This window comes from Erythrolamprus reginae, chromosome 3 (genome assembly GCF_031021105.1).
Source record: "Erythrolamprus reginae isolate rEryReg1 chromosome 3, rEryReg1.hap1, whole genome shotgun sequence".
In the NCBI taxonomy this organism is placed as follows: domain Eukaryota; kingdom Metazoa; phylum Chordata; class Lepidosauria; order Squamata; family Dipsadidae; genus Erythrolamprus; species Erythrolamprus reginae.
This window is the reverse complement of record NC_091952.1, coordinates 135829093-135848924: the sequence shown is the minus strand read 5'-3', so window position 1 is coordinate 135848924 and position 19832 is coordinate 135829093. Positions and strand designations below refer to the sequence as shown.

The window sequence follows — 19832 nt, the reverse complement described above, 5'->3', positions numbered from 1 at the left end:
GGATATATTTTTTTGGTAACAACCAGTAACTTAAATGTTTTTAATCATATAGTGATCACAACACACAACTCCTTTATGAGTTTCAGTCATTATCACCTGAACATCAGTATATCAGATCTAAACTGATTTGACATTTAACTGTCCTAGCTTAGTTAGTAGCCATTTCTTAACAAACCTGACCAGCTCATTCCTAACTCTAATAATTTAGCAAGTTAAGTTGATAAAAGTCGGAAATAAGTTAAAAATCAACCATCCACAAACAGACACCTGAGGAGTCAAGTAGTTCGCTGTTCATTTCCCCTTTGTGTAGTGCATTGCACTTTCCCAAGGGCTGCAAACACTTAGGAACCACAATCAATTCACAAGTTATGTAATCTTGCTCTAAAGGAACTCCTCCTATCTTTCAGAGCCAACCTCCAAAACAAATACATTTGGTTTTTCTTGCCGGGGTCACTTGTGGACTATAAAGAAGCTGCCAGAACAAGAAGGGCGACAGCTGAAAGAAATAAGGTGATGTGTGTGTGTATTGTGTGCAAACAGAATGCCAAATATAAGAATAACTGGTCAAGAGCTGAAAAGGAGGGGGTGGTGGTGGTGAAAAACTATACCAATATTTCTGTTTCTGATTCTTGTTCTGTATTCCTTGGAAAAACATTCCTGAAACTGGAGAGTATAGGAAGGGATGGGCATGCAAGATCTAAACTTCGGGACAATGCCAAACATATTTTTCAAAAAGATTCTTCTTTGCAGAGGCATTTTCCAACTGAAAATTCCAGGTGTATCTATTTGAATTATGAGGCTCTTAAAAGATTATTGATCCTTATTACCTTAGAGGCTAAGGTAAATGACTCACAAGGTGTAAATTGGCATCATTGCTGAGGAATTAAAGGGCAACAGTGGATATCTAGCTGTAATCAGTGTTTGGTTGCTGTGATTTTGTTGTACCATTTTCATTTTTTAACAGCAATAGCACTTAGATTTATCTATTGCTGTGATTTTGTTGTACCATTTTCATTTTTAACAGCAATAGCACTTAGATTTATCTATTGCTTCACAATGCTCTACAGTGCTAATCAGTTTACAGGGTTAGCATATCACCCCCAACAATCTGGGTTCTCATTTTACCGACCTCAGAAGGATGGAAGGCTGTGTCAACCTTGAGCCGGTCAGAATTGAGCTCCTGGCAAAGAACAATGAGGTAGCCTGCAATCCTGCATTCTGACCACTGTACCACCATGGCTCTTAATATAAAATAAGGTTGGTTCAAACAATTCCTTTTCTACTAGGTAACCATGGTACGCCGTATAGCCATTATCGGAGCAGGAGTGAGTGGCCTCGGATCCATCAAATGCTGCCTGGATGAAGGACTGGAACCAACATGCTTTGAGAGGAGTGAGAACATTGGTGGATTGTGGCACTTCATGGTGAGATCCAAATATTCTGCTTGTGTGACAAATGTACTGGGCTTGAAACCTGCTTAGGCATGCTGGAGTTCTTATACCTGGTGCATCTCTAGTCTGTTTCCTTGATTGGCAAAATATTTGCCATCTTTTTTGATCTTACTTCCAGATTTATTTTTATTTATTTATTTATTTAGTCCAATACACAATGAGGGTTTTAGTGGGTATATATATATACATACACATACACATAGTAAAATACATGATGAAGGTTATAGGGGAGATAGTCATAGTAAAATATATATAAGAAAGAATAGAAAATAAGATATAGTAATAGAACATATCAATGAAAGAATAGAAGAAGAGATATAGGAATAGAAAAAAGGAATAGGAGATATAGGAGAGCAATAGGACAGGGGACGGAAGGCACTCTAGTGAACTTGTACTCGCCCCTTACTGACCTCTTAGGAATCTGGAGAGGTCAACCATAGATAATCTAAGGGTAAATTGTATGGGGTTTGGGGATGACACTATGGAGTCCAGTAATGAGTTCCATGCTTTGACAACTTGGTTACTGAAGTCATATTTTTTACAGTCAAGTTTGGAGCGGTTAATATTAAGTTTAAATCTGTTGCGTGCTCTTGTGTTGTTGTGGTTGAAGCTGAAGTAGTCACCAACAGGTAGGACATTGCAGCATATGATCTTGTGGGCAATACTTAGATCTTGTTTAAGGCGTCTTAGTTCTAGTCTTTCTAGGACCAGGATTGAAAGTCTAGTCTCGTAGGGTATTCTGTTTTGAGTGGAGGAGTGAAGGGCTCTTCTGGTGAAGTATCTTTGGACATTTTCAAGGGTGTTGATGTTTGAGATGTGATATGGGTTCCAAACGGATGAGCTGTATTCGAGGATGGGTCTGGCGAAAGTTTTGTAAGCTCTGGTAAGCAGTGTGAGATTGCCAGAGCAGAAGCTACGTAGGATTAGGTTTACAACTCTAGAAGCCTTCTTGGCTATGTTGTTGCAGTGGGCTTTGGCACTTAAATCTTTTGTTGTTAGTATACCGAGGTCTTTAACCGAGTGGGCATTATCTGTGATAATTTGATTATTCAGTTCGTATTTGGAGTTCAGATTCTTTTCCCCAATGTATAGGACAGAGCATTTGCTAGTTGAGATTTGGAGTTGCCATGTGTTGGACCACTCAGAAACAGAATTCAGGTCTTTTTGGAGAGTAGTTGTGTTATCGGTGGTGTTGAAGAGTTTTACATTGTTGGCGAAGAGGACACAGTTGCTTGTGATGTAATCGCAAAGGTCATTGATGTAGAGAATGAAGAGCGTTGGTCCCAGTACACTACCTTGGGGAACACCACTTTTAACTGGGATGGGGGTGGGTATGATGCTTCCTATTTTGACCACTTGTTGTCTGTTTGACAGGAATGCTGTAATCCAGCTGTGGAGGGATCCTGAGATGCCATAGGATTTGAGTTTTAGGAGTAGTTTGTCATGGACCACTGAATCAAAGGCTTTGCCGAAGTCGATATAAATTGCATCTATAGATTTCCCTTGATCTAGATGAGTTGTTCATATATTTTTCCAGTGGAGGAGCTGCAGGTTGCAGGATAGTTTTTTTTCTGAGAGCAAATTATTAGTTTCTAGATGGAGAGTAATTGATTGGTTTATAATTGATTCCATGACTTTGCATGGGACGCAGCATAGTGAAATTGGTCTGTAGTTATCGACAAGAGAGGGGTGTCCTTTTTTGAAGATAGGGATGACTATTGCTTTCGACCATAGCTTAGGAAGTGTGCTGGTTCTGAAGGATTTTTTGAAAATTATGCTTAGTGGTTTAGCTATGGCAGAAGAGAGCTTTTTTAGGAAGTAAGCACAAAGACCATCTGGTTCGACTGATAGAGAAGGTTTAAGTTCACGCGATGCTTTTTCAACTCGGTCTTCAGAGAAGTCTGCTTGGGTTAGGTTGTTGAGGGAGTTTGAGGTGCGATTGATGAAATTGTGGGATGAGCCATTGCTGTTAACAAAGACAGCCAAATAAAGTGTTGAGGAGGTTGGCTTTGGATGAATCATCGTGGTATTCTTTGTTGTTGGGTCCTTTGAGAGGTGAGATGGGTCTAGAGTCTTTGAGTTTATGATTGACAAAGTTGTAGAAAGCTCTATTAGATTTGTTGCGTAGGAGATTTTCCTCTTGTTTGTTGTATTAGTTCAGGCATTTTGCTTTTATTTGATTGCAAATGCTTTTATATCGGCTTTTGAAGTAGGAAACTTGTCATTTTTTGTTTTTCCTCCAGAGATATTTTTTTCTTGTTTGTAATTTTCTTATTGAGATGAGGAGGTTATTTTTTTTTTTTATGGTACATGTTAGAGGTACATGAAGTCTGATGATAATTTTCATTTTGAGTAGGAATGTATTATAGAGGTCATCAGTAGTGTAGCATTCAGAGAATAGAGTTTTCCAGTTTAATGTTGAGAGTTGGGCTTCAATGAGTTTGTGGTTCGCTTTTTTGAAATTGAATTTTGGTGTTGTATTATTTTGGTGGTTCATAGTGTGGCTTAAGTTGAGACTGAAGTTTATCATGCTGTGGTCGCTGTTGGAAAATGGTTCTGTTATTTGTAAGCCATATATTGCACTTTTGCTATTGGTCGAGTCCCAGATAGTTGACGGTATTATATATAGTAGAATGGATGGGTTCCGTGCTGCATTCATTTAAGGACCAGTTAATGTGTGGTAGGTTGAGGTCTCCGAGGAAGATAATGGGATATAGGCAGTTGGTTGCCCATGTTAGTAATGTGGATAATTTGTTAGCATGTTCGATGTCATAGTCCGGGGCTCTATAGCAGAGTAAGAAGCGAATTGTGGTATTTAGGGATAAATCACAGACAATAGTTTCAGGTACTGATAGATCCTGTGCAACTTTGAGGATTTTTAAGTTCAGCTATTTTTTGTAGAATATAGCTACTCCGCCTCCTTTGCGGGATTCACGGTCAGAGCGGAAAACATGGTAGTTTTTGATGTGATAATGGAGTCTGGGTAGGAAGCATTTAGCCATGTTTCACATATAAAAATCATATCGAAGTTGGAGGTGTCAAGTAGAAGGAGGAATTCAGACATCTTGTTGACTAAACTTCTAGCATTTAATAGTTTACATTTGACACTGGTCTTGTGTTGGGGATTGGTTTTGGGGTGGTTAGACTAAGTAAGCGGCATGCTTTCCTATTCTTTGTTTGAGGTGGTAGGGATGTCCATTTGTTGCTGTGGGATGGTGGTCTGGCAGGTGTCAGTTTGATGTTGTGAGATGGTAGATTGGGAGAAGTTAGACCGGAAGATCTAGGGAGGATTATGGGGTTTTGGTTTGATGCATTCTGTGTGGTAATATATGTAAAGGTTTGTTTCACCAAGTTCATAGTGTCTCTTGAGTTCTGCCCGTAGTTCGCGAGAGCGAATACGTTGGAGGAGAGAACGATCTGGTCTGGATCTGAGTTTCTTGAAAGACTTGTTATTTCTGGCAATGTGGTTAATGGTCTTGATGAATTTCTGTTTTATTTGTTCATTTTTGCATACCACTTTGCAGAAGCGGGGAGCTATTGAGCCATCGTGCTCTTGGATTTTGCAAGGATATATTTGCAAATCTTGAATTTGCAAGGATATTTGAGGTGTTTATAGTGGGTAGTGAAACACTTATATAATCTTATGTTGGAGTTTATGCAGAAGTACTGACTGGAGTTTTATTCAGTTTGTGGTATATTTTAAATAGGTAGAGTAGTGTTTTTCAGCCATGGCGGCTTGAAGATGTATAGACCTCAATTCCCAGAGTTCACCAGACTTGCTGGCTGGGGAATTCTGGGAGTCAAAATCTACATATCTTTAGGTTGCCAAGGCTAGGAAACTGATGTAGAGTATAGGTGTCATTTTTGCTGTATTTCTTTACTCCATCTCTACTCTTTACATTGAGCAGTCTCAGATCACACAGAGCTATAGTAGAATTTAAGAAAAAATGGCACAGTTCCTCTTCAGACTTACAGCTTCAATGTATGTATGGAATTGATAGATAGATGACTTGGTCAGTCCTGGAATATGAAAGAAAGAAGGGGTGAGGGAGATTAGTACTTAAAAATTCACAGTCAAATATGAGGTAGTGTCATCAAAGGATGATGATGTCATGGTTTTGCAAAAATACTCCCTACTCCAGTGATGGCAAATATATGGCATGTGTGCCACACGTGGCAAGTGGAATGATATTTATTAATTGGATTTGTGTGCCTTCCCTCTCTGATATCTCAGGGCACATGAGACGTTGCCCTATGTCAGCTCCAAAGTACATGTGTAAACTGGGCAGCTGATTTTCGGCCTTCTTTTCAACCATTTTGGCTCTCCCCAGGTTTCAGGAAGTTCAGGTTTCCAAATTTCCATTTGGCCCATTGGGGCCATTTTTTGCTGTCCCCAGGCTTCAGGAGGCTTTCCTGAAGCCGATAAATGGCCCCACGGGTCTACCTGAAATCCAGAGGCTTCAGCGAGGCCTGTACGCACATACAGGGGGTTGTACACATGTGGTCGTTGTACACATGCACAGAGGGAGGGCATTGCATTATGGGTGCAGGCACACGCTTGTGCGGTATTGCACGCATGCATACCCTTCTGGCACCCGAGCCAAAAAAGGTTTGCCATCATTGCCCTACTCCAATGTGTAAGATATTGCAATTAGAGATTTTTGGGGTATGATTTGAAATGCTAGCCCATGAGATTACTCCCTAGTACCTACCTACGTACCCTTCCTTCCTTCCTTTCTGTTTACCAAATAGGTCCTTTGTATTTTTAATAAACCTAATTACATATTGCAGTGAAAGCACATTGGGCTGACTCCAAATACCCTTCATCAGATTTCTCTCCAAATGGAATACAATTGTATGAGATATTAAAGCAGACTTTGAAAATGGAAAAGGAGTAATATTTCACATAGTTTATTTCTCTTGAGTTGGCTCTTAAAATTAGTTGACTGGCTAATGGATTGACAAATTTGATTGTATGATTTATAGTGTGAACAATTTCATCTGATTAAGTGAAAATATTCATAAATCTTGGTCCCACTGGGTGAGCCATAAATCTCTTGTTCTAGGATTCAGCAAGAGCATAAACAAAAATTATCTCCACCTTCAACATTTTTTTTCAAATTTTGTGGAGTTGTGGAATTGTATAATTACCATTCTTTTATATAAGATATGTTTGATATAGAATTGTTTAATCCAAAAACTTGATATAATACTGAAAGAATTTACATGATTATGGATGTCATTGGAGTAATATAAGATGTTAAATGTTATATGTTAAATATAAGATGTTAAATGAATAATTATTATGACTATGAGATCTTAACATAAATTGGCAATTGCAATGTCGACTTTTTATTGGGCGTTTAGAAATTTTGGTCCGGGTCTATATGACCCGAAACAGAGTCAACGTGATTTTTTTTTTGCCCAGAAAATTTTTTTCCCCACCCCCACAAATATTTTTATGATGATCAGGCATGTTAAAATGAGTAAATGAATGCCTAAGATATTTAAAATATTTCAGATTTGAAGCATGCGTAAATATAAAGTGAAAATGTTTGCAAGCAGCCAAGGGGGGGGGGGGAAGGGCTTATTTATGATTGTAAACAACCAATAAGAAACATTTATTTCAGTTCATTTATATTTTTCTTATATTCAGAAATGTTCAAACTACCAATCCCACACCAACTTTAGTAAAATTGAACACATTTTGCAAGCAAAACTATCCATAAATTGAAAAATATTTCACAAAAACGGGGGGGGGGCATGCATTCTATCAGCAAAATAAACCAATAAGAATTACTTTTTTCATTTCAATTTTCATATCATTGTGTGCAGAAATGTTCAGACTACTTTCCAAGTGAAAAAAGTATTCAAATTGACCAAACATAAGCACTTCAAATGAAGAGTTTTCGGTCCGGGTCAGGGTGACCCGGGAACATAACAAGTGTGACTTTTTTGTTTTCAGCAAGAAACCCCCCACCCCCCCAAAAAAAATTCTCATAGAGAGAACCCCTGAAATGATGAAAAGTCATGAAATTTCAAGTTTCAGATATGCAGGGAAATTTTTTTACAGGGACTCAAACTTGGCTTCGGGTCACATACGACCCGAACAGAACAGCAGGGTTAAGTGGCAGCGTTAGATTGATAACATATACCTAGACAAAGGAGTAATATACATAGAAATGATATAAAAATAATAATTTTAGGAAAGGCACTATTAGTTTAAAAGTTTGGCATATATCTTCAGTCTGTAAAATATGAGAAGAGTTGGGATAAGAAGCACTCGGAAAGGTTAAGAGGGAGGAAGAGAGAGTAGAAAGATGAAGGGAGAGGGGAAGGAGTGGAAAGAAATAGAAAGAGGAGAGAAGGATAAGAAGGTAGAAGGAAGAGACAGATTTTGTGGAGTTCTTGGTGCTGTTTCTGCTTGGTTGTTCACTTTCATGTATTTCATTACCTGATTAGGTAACTTCAGCACTGATTATATCTGTAAACAAACAATTGAGTTCAGAGAGCAGTGAGGACTCCACAGTTCAACCCAGAGCTGCATATACAGTACTCTGTTCATTGGGTCCATCAGGCTTTATCTCCTATCCCCTTCCCACCTCCCACCTGTCATACAGCTATCTCTCCCTCTGGCTCTAGTAAAAGAAGGCATAAGGGACTTCGCTTAACTGAGAAATCATTTATGGCTCTTGTTGTAGCCTAGATTAAGAAGTGGCCATCATGAAAAATGTAGGAAATCCCTAGGAGTCAAGCTTAACTTTAAAAAAAATGTTATTATATTATCATCTCTTTGAACAGTTTCCATTTCCAATTTGCAAAAGCATGAAATGTTACAGTTAAAATTTTAAGATGTTTAAATAATTGGGTATCTGAATGTTCATGTTCCACTTCGCTTTGCTTCCACTAACTTGTTTGGTTGTATATTTTATATTGCGAATGTGTGAGTAAGGATTCCAAAGGTGGAAGATTAAAGCAAATTATAAATACATCTGGTAAATATTTTTCAAGAAACTACTATTACTACAAATAGTATTGTAGCTTGCAACTGCTATTATATATACTTACATTACATGTATGCTTGCAAAATGTAATGCAGTAGTTAATGCAGAAAATAAGTATTCAAGTTAATAAGTGTTATTTGATAGGACTTTGACATCTGTCTTTTTTTGTTGCCTGGAAATAAGCTGTTGTTTTTTGTCATGGTTATACAATCTTTCATAGCCCTCTGCAGAATATTAATCCAAGTGAAAACATGTTGTGTAATGTGAAGGGTTACTCAAGGGTTTTGGAAACTTCACAGGCTGCTTGACTGAATATTGAGCCTTCTTATTCTTTTGGATTGCATTGAAGCCAGCAAGGTCTTTGTGAAGTCTGTAGCGTTAAACTGAAGGACTCCTAAAAGTAAACCAGCTGGAAATGAAGTTTTAAGAAGTCCATATCCAGATTTCAGCTGATTTGTCCTTTGGGCAGATATTCTGTCTGGATTGCATTTTCCACAGCTTCTGATTGTAGAATTTCCTGGTTTTTTAAATACCTCCTGGTGGAGCAGGAAAAGAAAAAGACAAAAACACAAGTGTTATTGTTTTTCCTGCCACTCAGGCTACAGGGGGAAAGTGGCTGAAATCTTGTCAATCTGGAAATAAACTGTGCTCTAAACTTTGAAATTTGACATTCCATGGTAGTTAGGTGGCTCACATGTCACTGATTGCTGATCCCTCTTCTGACATTTGAAAATGTTTTTGATAGAATTGCAAGTATAATCCCCATCCCTATTAAGAACAATTTGTACTCTCAAGAACCTGCCTGAGGCAAGTGCAGTTAAGTATTTCCCAGCCTCACCAAAGAGTCTTCTTAAACAAAAGAGGCTTATTCTATTAAATAGAATCTGTAAGAGGAAACTGCCACATTTCCTCCTGTCTTGACAAAATATCATTTTGGGTGTGTGTGTGATGGAGCCAATACTAATGGCAATCACAAGGATGAGACAAATAGGAACAGTTGCAGGAGCCAATTTGGGTCAGTCACTAGGACCAGAGGTTTAGTCTTCTGACTCGTGCTGGAGCCCATCCTCAGGAAACTACTCTCTTACCAGAATGTGTGCTTTGGGCTATTCTATACATAAGTGGACACCTCATGTGCTGTGAAGGATTCCCAAAGCCGAACTGTTTGAAGCACTAGTATCGTCCCAATCCAATTGACTGTCAGGCCAAAGCCTTCATGTGGAGTTAGAAAGTTCAGCCTGTCACAGCATAAGGAGGGTTGGGATGGGTAGTGAGTAGTCAGGGGGAAAATTACTAGACACAACCAAAGATTCCTTTCTCCAAGCCAAGGTCACCATTTGTTCTGCCTCAACTGAAGAGAAGAGGAAGTTGATACCCCTGCACATGGACTGGCTCTTGTGATGAACTTGTGGGTGTGGGGATGTAAGATGAACCTTAACCTAGGTGGGATTCTGGGAACTATTCAGAATTGGAATGCCTATGGCGTAGCCAACATGGTTCTGTAAATTGAGCTCTGATTGAGAGAATTGGACTGGGACTTGATTTATTTCTCAGGTGCTATTTGGAACGCTGACATTGACATTCTAATTTCCATTTCTATTTGGCTACTGGCACATACATACTATGTTTAAGCTGCAACAATGAAAGACTGCTCCTCTTGGAGCTTTCCATACTAATTATCTACAGTATTATTTACAATGGCTCTAGAAAGTTCTGTCCTTTTTGATAGAGATAGATATCTTGTTTCATGAGTATTGCTTGCTTCATGAATAATGCATTTCATTTGTGTCAATCAGCTGTTTTAATTGCTTCTGGTACACCTTTTATTTGGGTGTCCTTATGGCTGATCTAAGAACTTTTTCCTTGCCATGTTGTTGCAAACAAATAAAATTGGGATCGGAAGTCTAGACTTTATGGACAAGTTCAAAATGATCCATCAGTTCTCTCAATGGAAAATACCACCTACCCTGCCACTTTTTATTTGTACGATAAATAGAGCTGAGAAAAATCTAGCACCTCAAATTTCAAGTTAACTGAAAATATTTCCACTTTTTGCAGCCCTGTAAGAAATTTCAAATATCATTCATCTTTGATTTGCTTTCTCTGCCAGGAGTCACCAGAGGAAGGCAGGGCCAGCATTTACAGATCTGTTTTTACGAACTCAAGTAAAGAAATGATGTGCTATATGGACTTCCCTTTCCCAGAGAATTTTCCTAACTATATGCACAACTCCAAACTTCAGGAGTATATTGAACTATATGCAAAGCATTTTGATCTTGTTAAATACATACAGTTTAAGGTAAGTGATTATAAGCTGATTGAGAAGGGATTTTCAACAATTGTCTTTCGTTGCTGGTATGTGGACCCCCAAAATACTGATAGGTGTTGCTTCTTATGGCTTGTGGATAACTATCAAAAAAGACATTTTATTATTTATTGATTCATCAAATTTATATGGCCAGGAAGTGATTCTGGACAGTGCAGAGCAAAAACAGTGTAAAACAATATGCATGTTATACACAGTCATATTAAAAAGTTACAAAAAACTAAACTTCACACAAAAGCTTTGATTAGCAATGGAGACATCTCAAGATCTCACTAGTTCCTTGGGGCAAAGCTAGGTCTTGAGAGACTTATAGATGGAAAATTGATGGAAGAAGAGAAAAATAATGAGAAGATAACAAATGAAAGGGGGAAAGTATATCTAGGATTCTCATAAAATTCTGTGAGTAAGGCAGGGCGATAGGATTAGAAGAACAAACAAAAATGGCTGCTGTTGACTCAGTTCTTGTTTGAACCAGCATAAATAAACTTCAAGACTTGTCAATTTCAACTCCCAGAATTCTCCAGCCAGCTATGAAGACCTCTAGAGCAGTGTTTCCCAACCTTTTTTGAGCCGCGGCACATTATTCATATTTTCAAAATCCTGGGGAACACTGAACTGGGGGGGAGGGGGGGGGGCTAAAGAAAAGTTTGGACAAAAAAATCTCTTCCTCCCTTTCGCTCTATTTCTCCCTCTTTCTCTCTCTTCCTTCCTTCCCTTCTTTCTCTCTCTCCATCCCTCTTTCTTTCTTTCTTCCTCTCTTTTTTGCTCTCTTTCTCTCTCCCTCCCTCCTTCCCTCCCTCTATGTCTTTCTCTCTCCCTTGCTCTCTCTCTCTTTCTGTCTCTCTTGCTATCTCTCTCTTGCTTTTTTCTCTCTCTTGCTCTCTCTCTCTCTTTCTCTGCCTCTCTTGCTGTCTCTCTCTCTCTGTCTCTCTTGCTATGTCTCTCTTTCTTTCTCTGCCTCTCTTGCTATCTCTCTTTCTCTCTCTTTCTCTGTCTCTCTTGCTAACTCTTTCTTTCTCTCTGTCTCTCTTTCTCTTGCTATCTCTCTTTCTTTCTCTCTCTCTCTTTCTCTCTCTCTCTGTCTCCCTTTCTCTCTCTCTGCCTCTCTTGCCATGTCTCTCTTTCTCTCTCTCCTTCTGTGTCTCTCTTGCTATGTCTCTCTCTCTCTCTGCCTCTCTTGCTATGTCTCTCTCTCTGCCTCTTGCTGTCTCTCTTTCTCTCTCTTTCTCTCTTGTTATGTCTCTCTTTCTCTCTCTTTCTCTCTCTGTCTCTCTTGCTATGTCTCTCTTTCTTTCTCTCTCTCTGCCTCTCTTGCCATGTCTCTCTCTCTGCCTCTTGCTGTCTCTCTTTCTCTCTCTCTCTTTCTCTCTTGCTATGTCTCTCTTTCTCTCTCTGTCTCTTTTGCTATGTCTCTCTTTCTCTCTCTCTCTCTGCCTCTCTTGCTATCTCTCTCTCTCTCTTTCTCTGTCTCTCTTGCTGTTTCTCTTTTTCTCTCTCTTTCTCTCTCTCTGTCTCTGCCTCTCTTGCTATGTCTCTCTTTCTCTCTCTCTTTCTCTTTCTCTGTCTCTCTCTCTCTGTATCTCTTGCTATGTCTCTCTTTCTTTCTCTCTCTCTGCCTCTCTTGCTATGTCTCTCTTTCTCTCTCTCTCTCTGCCTCTCTTGCTATGTCTCTCTTTCTTTCCCTGTCTCTCTTTCTCTCTCTCTCTCTCTGTCTCTCTTTCTCTGTCTCTCTTTCTCTCTCTGTTTCTCTTGCAGCACGTACAACTGCCACTGTCAGGGCCTCCACCCTGGAGCTCCCTCTCGCCACCGCCATCTCTCTGCAACTGCCTGGGGCCGCTGCAGCTGGCACCCTCCCGCTCCCACTGCCAGTGCCCTCCCGCCGGGCTCCAAAGGACACTTGCCGCCGACACCAGGGAAGCTCCAGCTGGGCGGGGCGCTGCCGGTGCCGGTGCCTCCGACCTGGAGCTCCCATTCACAACTGTCCCCCGGCTAGTGCCCGATGCCGCTGTTGCCAGCGCTCTCCTGCTGGGCCCCAAAGAAGGAAGGCAGGAAAAAGGAGGCGCAAAGAATGAAGCTCTCCTTTTTCTCACCTTCCTTCTTTGGGGCCCAGCAGGAGAGCACTGGCAACAGTGGCATCGGGCAGTAGCCGGGGGACAGTTGCGAGTGGGAGCTCCAGGTTGGAGGCACCGGCACTGGCAGTGCCCCGCCCAGCTGGAGCTTCCCTAGGAGCTTCGTGGCACACCTGACCGTGTATCGCGGCACACTAGTGTGCCGCGGCTCACTGGTTGGGAAACACTGCTCTAGAGAATACTATATGACCACTGGAGAATACTATGAAGACCTCTAGAGAATACTATAGCCATTCGGAAAGGAGGGGGAGGCAGAAAACTAGATCACATAGAATTAATTCCAGATCTTATCTCCTTATACTTTTCATAGACACTTTTGTTTATAGCAGAATTGCTGGCTTTGAGGTTTTTAAATGCTTTCAGGAAGAACGCAGAAGCTGCCTAAAGAAGACACCCTGCGTTTTCTTTCAACATCTTTCAGTGCAAATTGGGTGCTCTGAGGTGGAGCTCCATTTTTACTACCCCACTGCGTGCACACACACACACCCCATCCAGGCAACAGCCCACCCCTGTCACTATTTTGATACAGCTTTGCCCCCATTTTTTAAAAAAAGAACTTGCCTGAAATATCATCCCTAAAATCTCATAATTCTTTACTGTTTTCAGCAGATAACCTGCAAGGGTTACAAATCTTACAATAATTTTTGCCACTTAAAATAAAATTTAAGAATAATTTGGAGATATTTATACATGATCTGAAGCATCATGGGTACTTTAGCATTATTGAGTGCTGCATTGTCAATGATTGATTTAACATATTGCACAGATTAAGACATAGACATTACAGGTTGCAATCCTACATTCATTTATTGGGGATTGATTGATTAATCAAGTCACTTTCAATTCTTAACAATCACATGGATAGATATTAGGGATAAATTTTATTACATAACTAAACTTGTATAGGATTGGATTACATGGTTCTTTTGTCAATTTTTTTAATTCCACTGAGAAGAATTATAGATATATACCCATACATAATATCTATGTATCTCAGTGGTCGATTCTTCCTGGTTCGGATTGGTTCACCTGAACCAGTAGCAACCCACTAGTGATGTCATGATGCCAATCTGTAGGCACCACCATCTTTTTTGAATTTCTTTTGATGGTTTTTTGGGGAAATTTTTAAACTTTTTTTCTTCTGAGCATGCGCAGAAGCTGAATTCCTGGCACTGTTCACATGGTTGCCATATTGTTTTTGGCTTTTAAAAATTATTATTATTATTGGATACTGTGCATGCACAAGCACCCACATGGCATGGCCACGCAGTGTGGGAGGAAGCGAATCAGCAGCGAGATAAGTTAGAACCTACCCCTCTCCTTTGCTTGTGTTTTGCATTTGGAACAGATTTCTTTTCAGGTGCATAGTGGGAGTAGCATCAGAGGGCTGAGCACCTAGAAGCCAAGAGAAACTTCAAGTTTGTAAGCCTTTAATAGATTAACAGAGTTGAAAGGGACCTTGTAGTCTAACCTCTGACTCAAGCAGGAGACCTGACGTCATTTTGTACAAATGGCAGTCCAATCTCTTCTGAAAGTCTCAAGTGGGGTAACAACCTGTTGTCTCTGCTATGAAGAACAATGTCTCTCTTCTCAAATCTTGAGAAAATACTATGAAAATACCCACATCTGTAGTCGTGGGGGCTTTGAAACAACCTCAGTGATCTCCAGAAGGCTTCCTATTGGCATTAATTACCACTTGGAAGTCCTTGTGGCCCTTAGGAACAGAATCAATAGCAGTCTTAAGTTCCAGAATATACTTGTTGTATTCACAAAGCAATTTCCGCAGTTAGCTAAACAGTTGTGGATTAATGCCTGGGTATATTCCACAATGGATATCCCTCTCATTGTCATTATCGCCAACAAAGTAGTATATCTAGAGAAATAAGGCTGCTGCTGAAGCCATGCCATGATACTCTATCCTGTGGTAGACTTGCCCCTGCACTTTGAATGTTGGCATAAACTTTCCCTCCTTCACCTCTCTGGCTCCAAAATATGTCATTTGGAAGCATCCATTGTACTTCTGGAAAGAAAGTGCTTTGCCATTGGATGCTGGTGGGTAAGAAGGCTGTATAAGGGTTCAGGGGTGGACTGAAGGGGAGAGAGGGAGTCTCATCCTGCCACTTTAGAGCATGGCAACAGATACAGGAAACCAGGGTCTGAGATCAACAACCTTGTCCCTGGAGTAATCAATCTGAGATTCATATTTTAACCCTGGTGCCCTGTTCGATAACACTATTCACTTGTACTGTTTTCAAGTCTGTGTGACTCGAACCGAAAATTCTTTATTTTAAGTGCTTATATTTGGTCAATTTGAAAACTTCTTTCCCCTGGAAACTAGGTTGAACATTTCTGCATACAATGAAATGAAAATTGAAATGAAAGAATTAATGCTTATATTTTTATTTTGCTCATAAAAGCCCCCCCCCCCATTTTTGTGAATTTGTTTTCAATTTATAGATAGTTTTGCCTGCAAACAATGTACAATTTTACTACATTTGGTGTGGAATTACTAGTTTGAACATTTCTGAACATAATGATATGAAAATTGAACTGAAAAAATGATGCTTATTTGTTTATTTTGTTCATAAAAGGGCCACCCCCCGTTTTTGTGAATTTGTTTTCAATGTATAGATAGTTTTGCCTGCAAACAATGTACAATTTTACTACATTTGGTGTGGAATTACTAGTTTGAACATTTCTGAACATAATGATATGAAAATTGAACTGAAAAAATTATGCTTATTTGTTTATTTTGCTCATAAAAGGGCCACCCCCTGTTTCTTCAAGCATGTCACTTTATAAATTTTTCTAGGCCCCTAATTCCAAATATTTTCAATAACTTTGGCATTGAATTACCAGTTTGAACATTTCTGAACATAATGAAATGAAAATTGAACTGAAAACATTGATGCTTATTTGTTTATTTTGCACATAAAAGCCCCCCGCTGTGTTCAATTATTTCAATTTATATACAAATTATGCTGTTACTTTCAAAATTACATACTTGTTTTTAGTAAAATGGTTTTCTTTCATAAAATTAGTTGTCTGGCTATCATTTGCTTGCTTTTCAAAAACATATTCCCAATATTTCTAGCCAAATCTATATAAAAAGTGAAAATAATGGCACACAGCAAGGCCGAGGGGGGTGGCCCATTTGTGAGCAAAATAAACAAATAAGCATAGTTTTCTTCAGTTCATTTCTATTTTTCTTATGATCAGGAATGTTCAATTTAGTATATCAAAACTTTTGTGGGAAAATTCCTTAGAGATTTGTAGCCTAAAAAAAATATAAACTGACACAAAATGCTAAAAAATGGGGGGGGGGGCTTTTTGATCAAAATAAAAATATAAGCATCAATCCTTTCAGTTCAATTTTCATATCATTATATTCAGAAATGTTCAAACTAGTTTCCCAGTGAAAACAGTTTTCAAAAAGACCAAATTTAAGTACCTAAACTCTCTATAAATTGAAAATAATTCACAAAAAAAAAGGGGGGGTATTTATTTTATTTATTTATTTATTTATTATTTAGATTTGTATGCCGCCCCTCTCCGCAGACTTTATGAGCAAAATAAACCAATAAGCATTATTTTTTAATTTCAATTTTTATTTCATTGTGTGCAGAAATGTTTAACCTAGTTTCCAGTAGAAGAAACAAATTCATCTGAACCGAGGAGGAAAATAAATGAAAAAATTCTGCCTCTGCTTACCAGCATCCATCAGTATTCCTGTGGCTAGTGTTCTGTTAGTGTGTGAGAGAGTTGAGGGGTGTTTGGAAACTCAAACAATATTTGCTGTGTGAGCAAGGAGACAAGAAACAGCTGTGGTGTGGCTTAGCTTAGCTGTTCTGTAGTAAAGGTGCTTGCTACTATGAAAACAAAAGCAAAACCGAAACTCCTCTGCTTGTGTTTTGAATTTGGATCAGATTTCTTTTCAGGTGGGGAGGGGAAGTAGTATTCCTTAGCATCAGAGCATGTTAATAATAATATAAGAAATACTGATGCTCCAATTGTCCTTTTGAAAAACCCTTTCTTGATTTGCACCTAGAAAGCAAGAAGAACACACGTGAGAAATTTCAAATTTTTAGACTTTATGATCCTGGAGATTTTGTGATTAATGCATGAGTTTTATATATACATACAGTGATCCCTCAATTATCGTGAGGGTTCCGTTCCAAGACCCCTTGCGATAATCGATTTTTCGCGATGTAGGGTTGCGGAAGTAAAAACACCATCTGCGCATGCGCGCCCTTTTTTCATGGCCGCGCATGCGCAGATGATGGAGTTTGCGTGGGTGGCGGGGAAGACCCAGGGAAGGTTCCTTCGGCCGCCCAGCAGCTGATCTGCTCGGCAGCGCAGCGAGGAGCCGAATCGGGGTTTCCCCTTTGCGTGGGCGGCGGGGAAACCCCGATCTTCGTCTGCTCGCTGCTGCTGTGGCCGCCCAGCAGCTGATCTGCTCAGCAGCGCAGCAGCAGCGAGCAGACGAAGATTGGGGTTTCCCCGCCGCCCACGCAAAGGGGAAACCCCGATTCGGCTCCTCACTGCGCTGCCGAGCAGATCAGCTGCTGGGCGGCCGCAGCAGCAGCGAGCAGACGAAGATCGGGGTTTCCCCGCCGCCCACGCAAAGAGGAAACCCCGATTCGGCTCCTCGCTGCGCTGCTGAGCAGATCAGCTGCTGGGCGGCCGAAGGAACCTTCCCTGGGTCTTCCTCGCTGATGCCCCTGCTCGCCCGCCCGCCCACCGCCCGCCCGCCGCCCGCCAGCAAGAGGGGGAGAGATAGAGAAAGAGAGAGAAGGAAAGAAAGAGATGAGAGAGGGAGGAAGAGAGTGTGAGAGAGGAAGAAGCAAGATAGAGAAAGAGAGAGAGAAAGAAAGATGAGAAAGGACGGAAGAGAGTGACGTCATCGGGTGGGAAAAATCACGATATAGCGTTTCGCGAAGAACGAGATCGCGAAAATCGAGGGATCACTGTATATATAATGTATATATACATTATTATAATGACATAAATAAATGTATCATTGAATGTTTCTTCAAAGACACATGTGATCAATATTAAGAAGCATTCAGATTTCCGTGTTTCTGGCCAATGGGATATTGAGATACAGAAAGATGGCAAGCTGGAATCAATTACTTTTGATGCTGTCATGGTTTGCTCAGGACATCATGTGTATCCAAGTATTCCAGTTGATAGCTTTCCTGGTAAGTGACAAATATATTAAATAGATATGGAAAAATAGCAAGGAGACATGTTCTACTTAGGATTTATTAAAATCAATGGAAGCTATTATCTGACTTGTACATAAATGTGTTATTTTCCATGCTAACCCTGATCCTGCATATCAGGTTTTGTGCTCACATGAAATCCAATTCACATACAATAGTAGATGTAAGGTATTTGCTGTACAAGCATCTATATTGTGGTAAACATGCCTGTCTCTGATTGAATCAGCACAGCTTAAAAGGGACACCACTTTTCCACTCTTAATATGGAGAGTTTTATATTTTTCATAGTGACTAAACAGAACAACCTTTGATAAATCACAAATGATGAACGTAAATTGTTTCTATGAGTGATACAAGAGATTCTCATACTCTTTTTGGTGCAGCCAAAGTGCACTGTATCTTCTTCCTTATTTCAAAGCAAAACTGAGCTTAAAAATGCATGACTACATTAATATATCAGCTTTACTTTTAACAGTAGTTGCTAGCAGTGGGAAACTGAACTAGAATATGGCAGATGAAAAAGAATTTTAAAACCATTTTCTCCTATGCCACTATCCTGTTTAAAATCCTTCCCTCCGAAGCTATAAAGAAAATCCCATTAGCTAACAGTCAGCTTCATTTTTAGGGGCAGTGGGGCATTCAGACCAATTACTCTAGAAAACAGTAATAGTAGATAGCTGAGATGATAAGAACAGTATCAGTGGGAAACTCAAGATGTACATCCATATCAGATCTCCATGTGCATCAGTGGTTTTGCTTTGATGTGCTGGAAAATTTCAATTGTTACAATCATAATTTGTTTTCAAACTTTTTTTACACAGGGTTTGATAAATTTCAGGGGGCCTTTTTCCACAGCCGGGAATACAAAGGCCCTGAAAAGTTCAGAGGAAAGAAAGTTCTGGTAATTGGCCTAGGCAACTCTGGGAGCGACATTGCTGTTGAGCTCAGTCACATAGCCTCTCAGGTATTCCCTCTATCCTGATAGTCTTCAGTTCTAGTTCTAGTTGTTCTAGTTTTCAGAGTAACCTGTCCAAAGCTGTGCCATTTCCTAGAGCAGTGGCTCTCAATCTTTCTAATGCTGTGACCCCTGAATACAGTTCCTCATGTTGAGCTGACCCCCCAACCATAAATCTAGTGCCAATTCTCCCAAAAGAGCTTTAAGCTGATTGGCAGGAAGGTCAAAGGGACACCCTACTGTAAACACCTGATTGGTCGGATTGTAAAAATATGTTCTAAAGCACCAGAATAGAAGCTTTAGTTCCTAACACCATGGGAAATTTGTCTTGGTCTTAGGCGACCTCAGTAAAACGGTCGATCGACCCCCTCCCCAAAGGCATCCTAACCCCCAAGTTGAGAATCGCTGTCCTAGAGAGTATATTTCAAAAAATCTTACAAATCTTATAATGTTTACACTGATATGCACATAGTGTAATGAGAAAATATAGGGATTATAATGAGCTAAATTAGGGATTATACAGATGAATTACAGGCAGAAGGATTCAAGTTCAATTTCTAATACATTCATGTGGAGAAATTTTTCCTTAGTACAATATGGACACTTTGTTTTAAAGCAGCGGTGGATTGCTCCCAGTTCAGCCTGGTTCTATGAACTGGTAGTGTCAGTGGTGGGGGGGCTCTGCCTATCTGTGCAGAACACTTCTGCGCATACACAAAAGCGCATACAAAACACTTCTGCG

The 19832-nt window shown here is 39.9% G+C and overlaps 1 protein-coding gene across 1 annotated transcript in view; it reads left to right on the top strand.

Annotated features, from left to right (window-relative positions):
- Window positions 1–251: 251 nt before the first annotated feature.
- The window catches only part of LOC139164508 (flavin-containing monooxygenase 3-like), a 31952-nt gene continuing 12371 nt past the window's right edge, over window positions 252–19832 (top strand). Inside the window, exons 1-5 of the mRNA XM_070746721.1 lie at window positions 252–510; window positions 1287–1424; window positions 10566–10754; window positions 17949–18111; window positions 18957–19099. Of these exons, the coding sequence (XP_070602822.1) occupies window positions 1293–1424; window positions 10566–10754; window positions 17949–18111; window positions 18957–19099 (627 nt within the window). The 5' untranslated portion in view covers window positions 252–510; window positions 1287–1292. The remainder of the gene's footprint in view (window positions 511–1286; window positions 1425–10565; window positions 10755–17948; window positions 18112–18956; window positions 19100–19832) is intronic.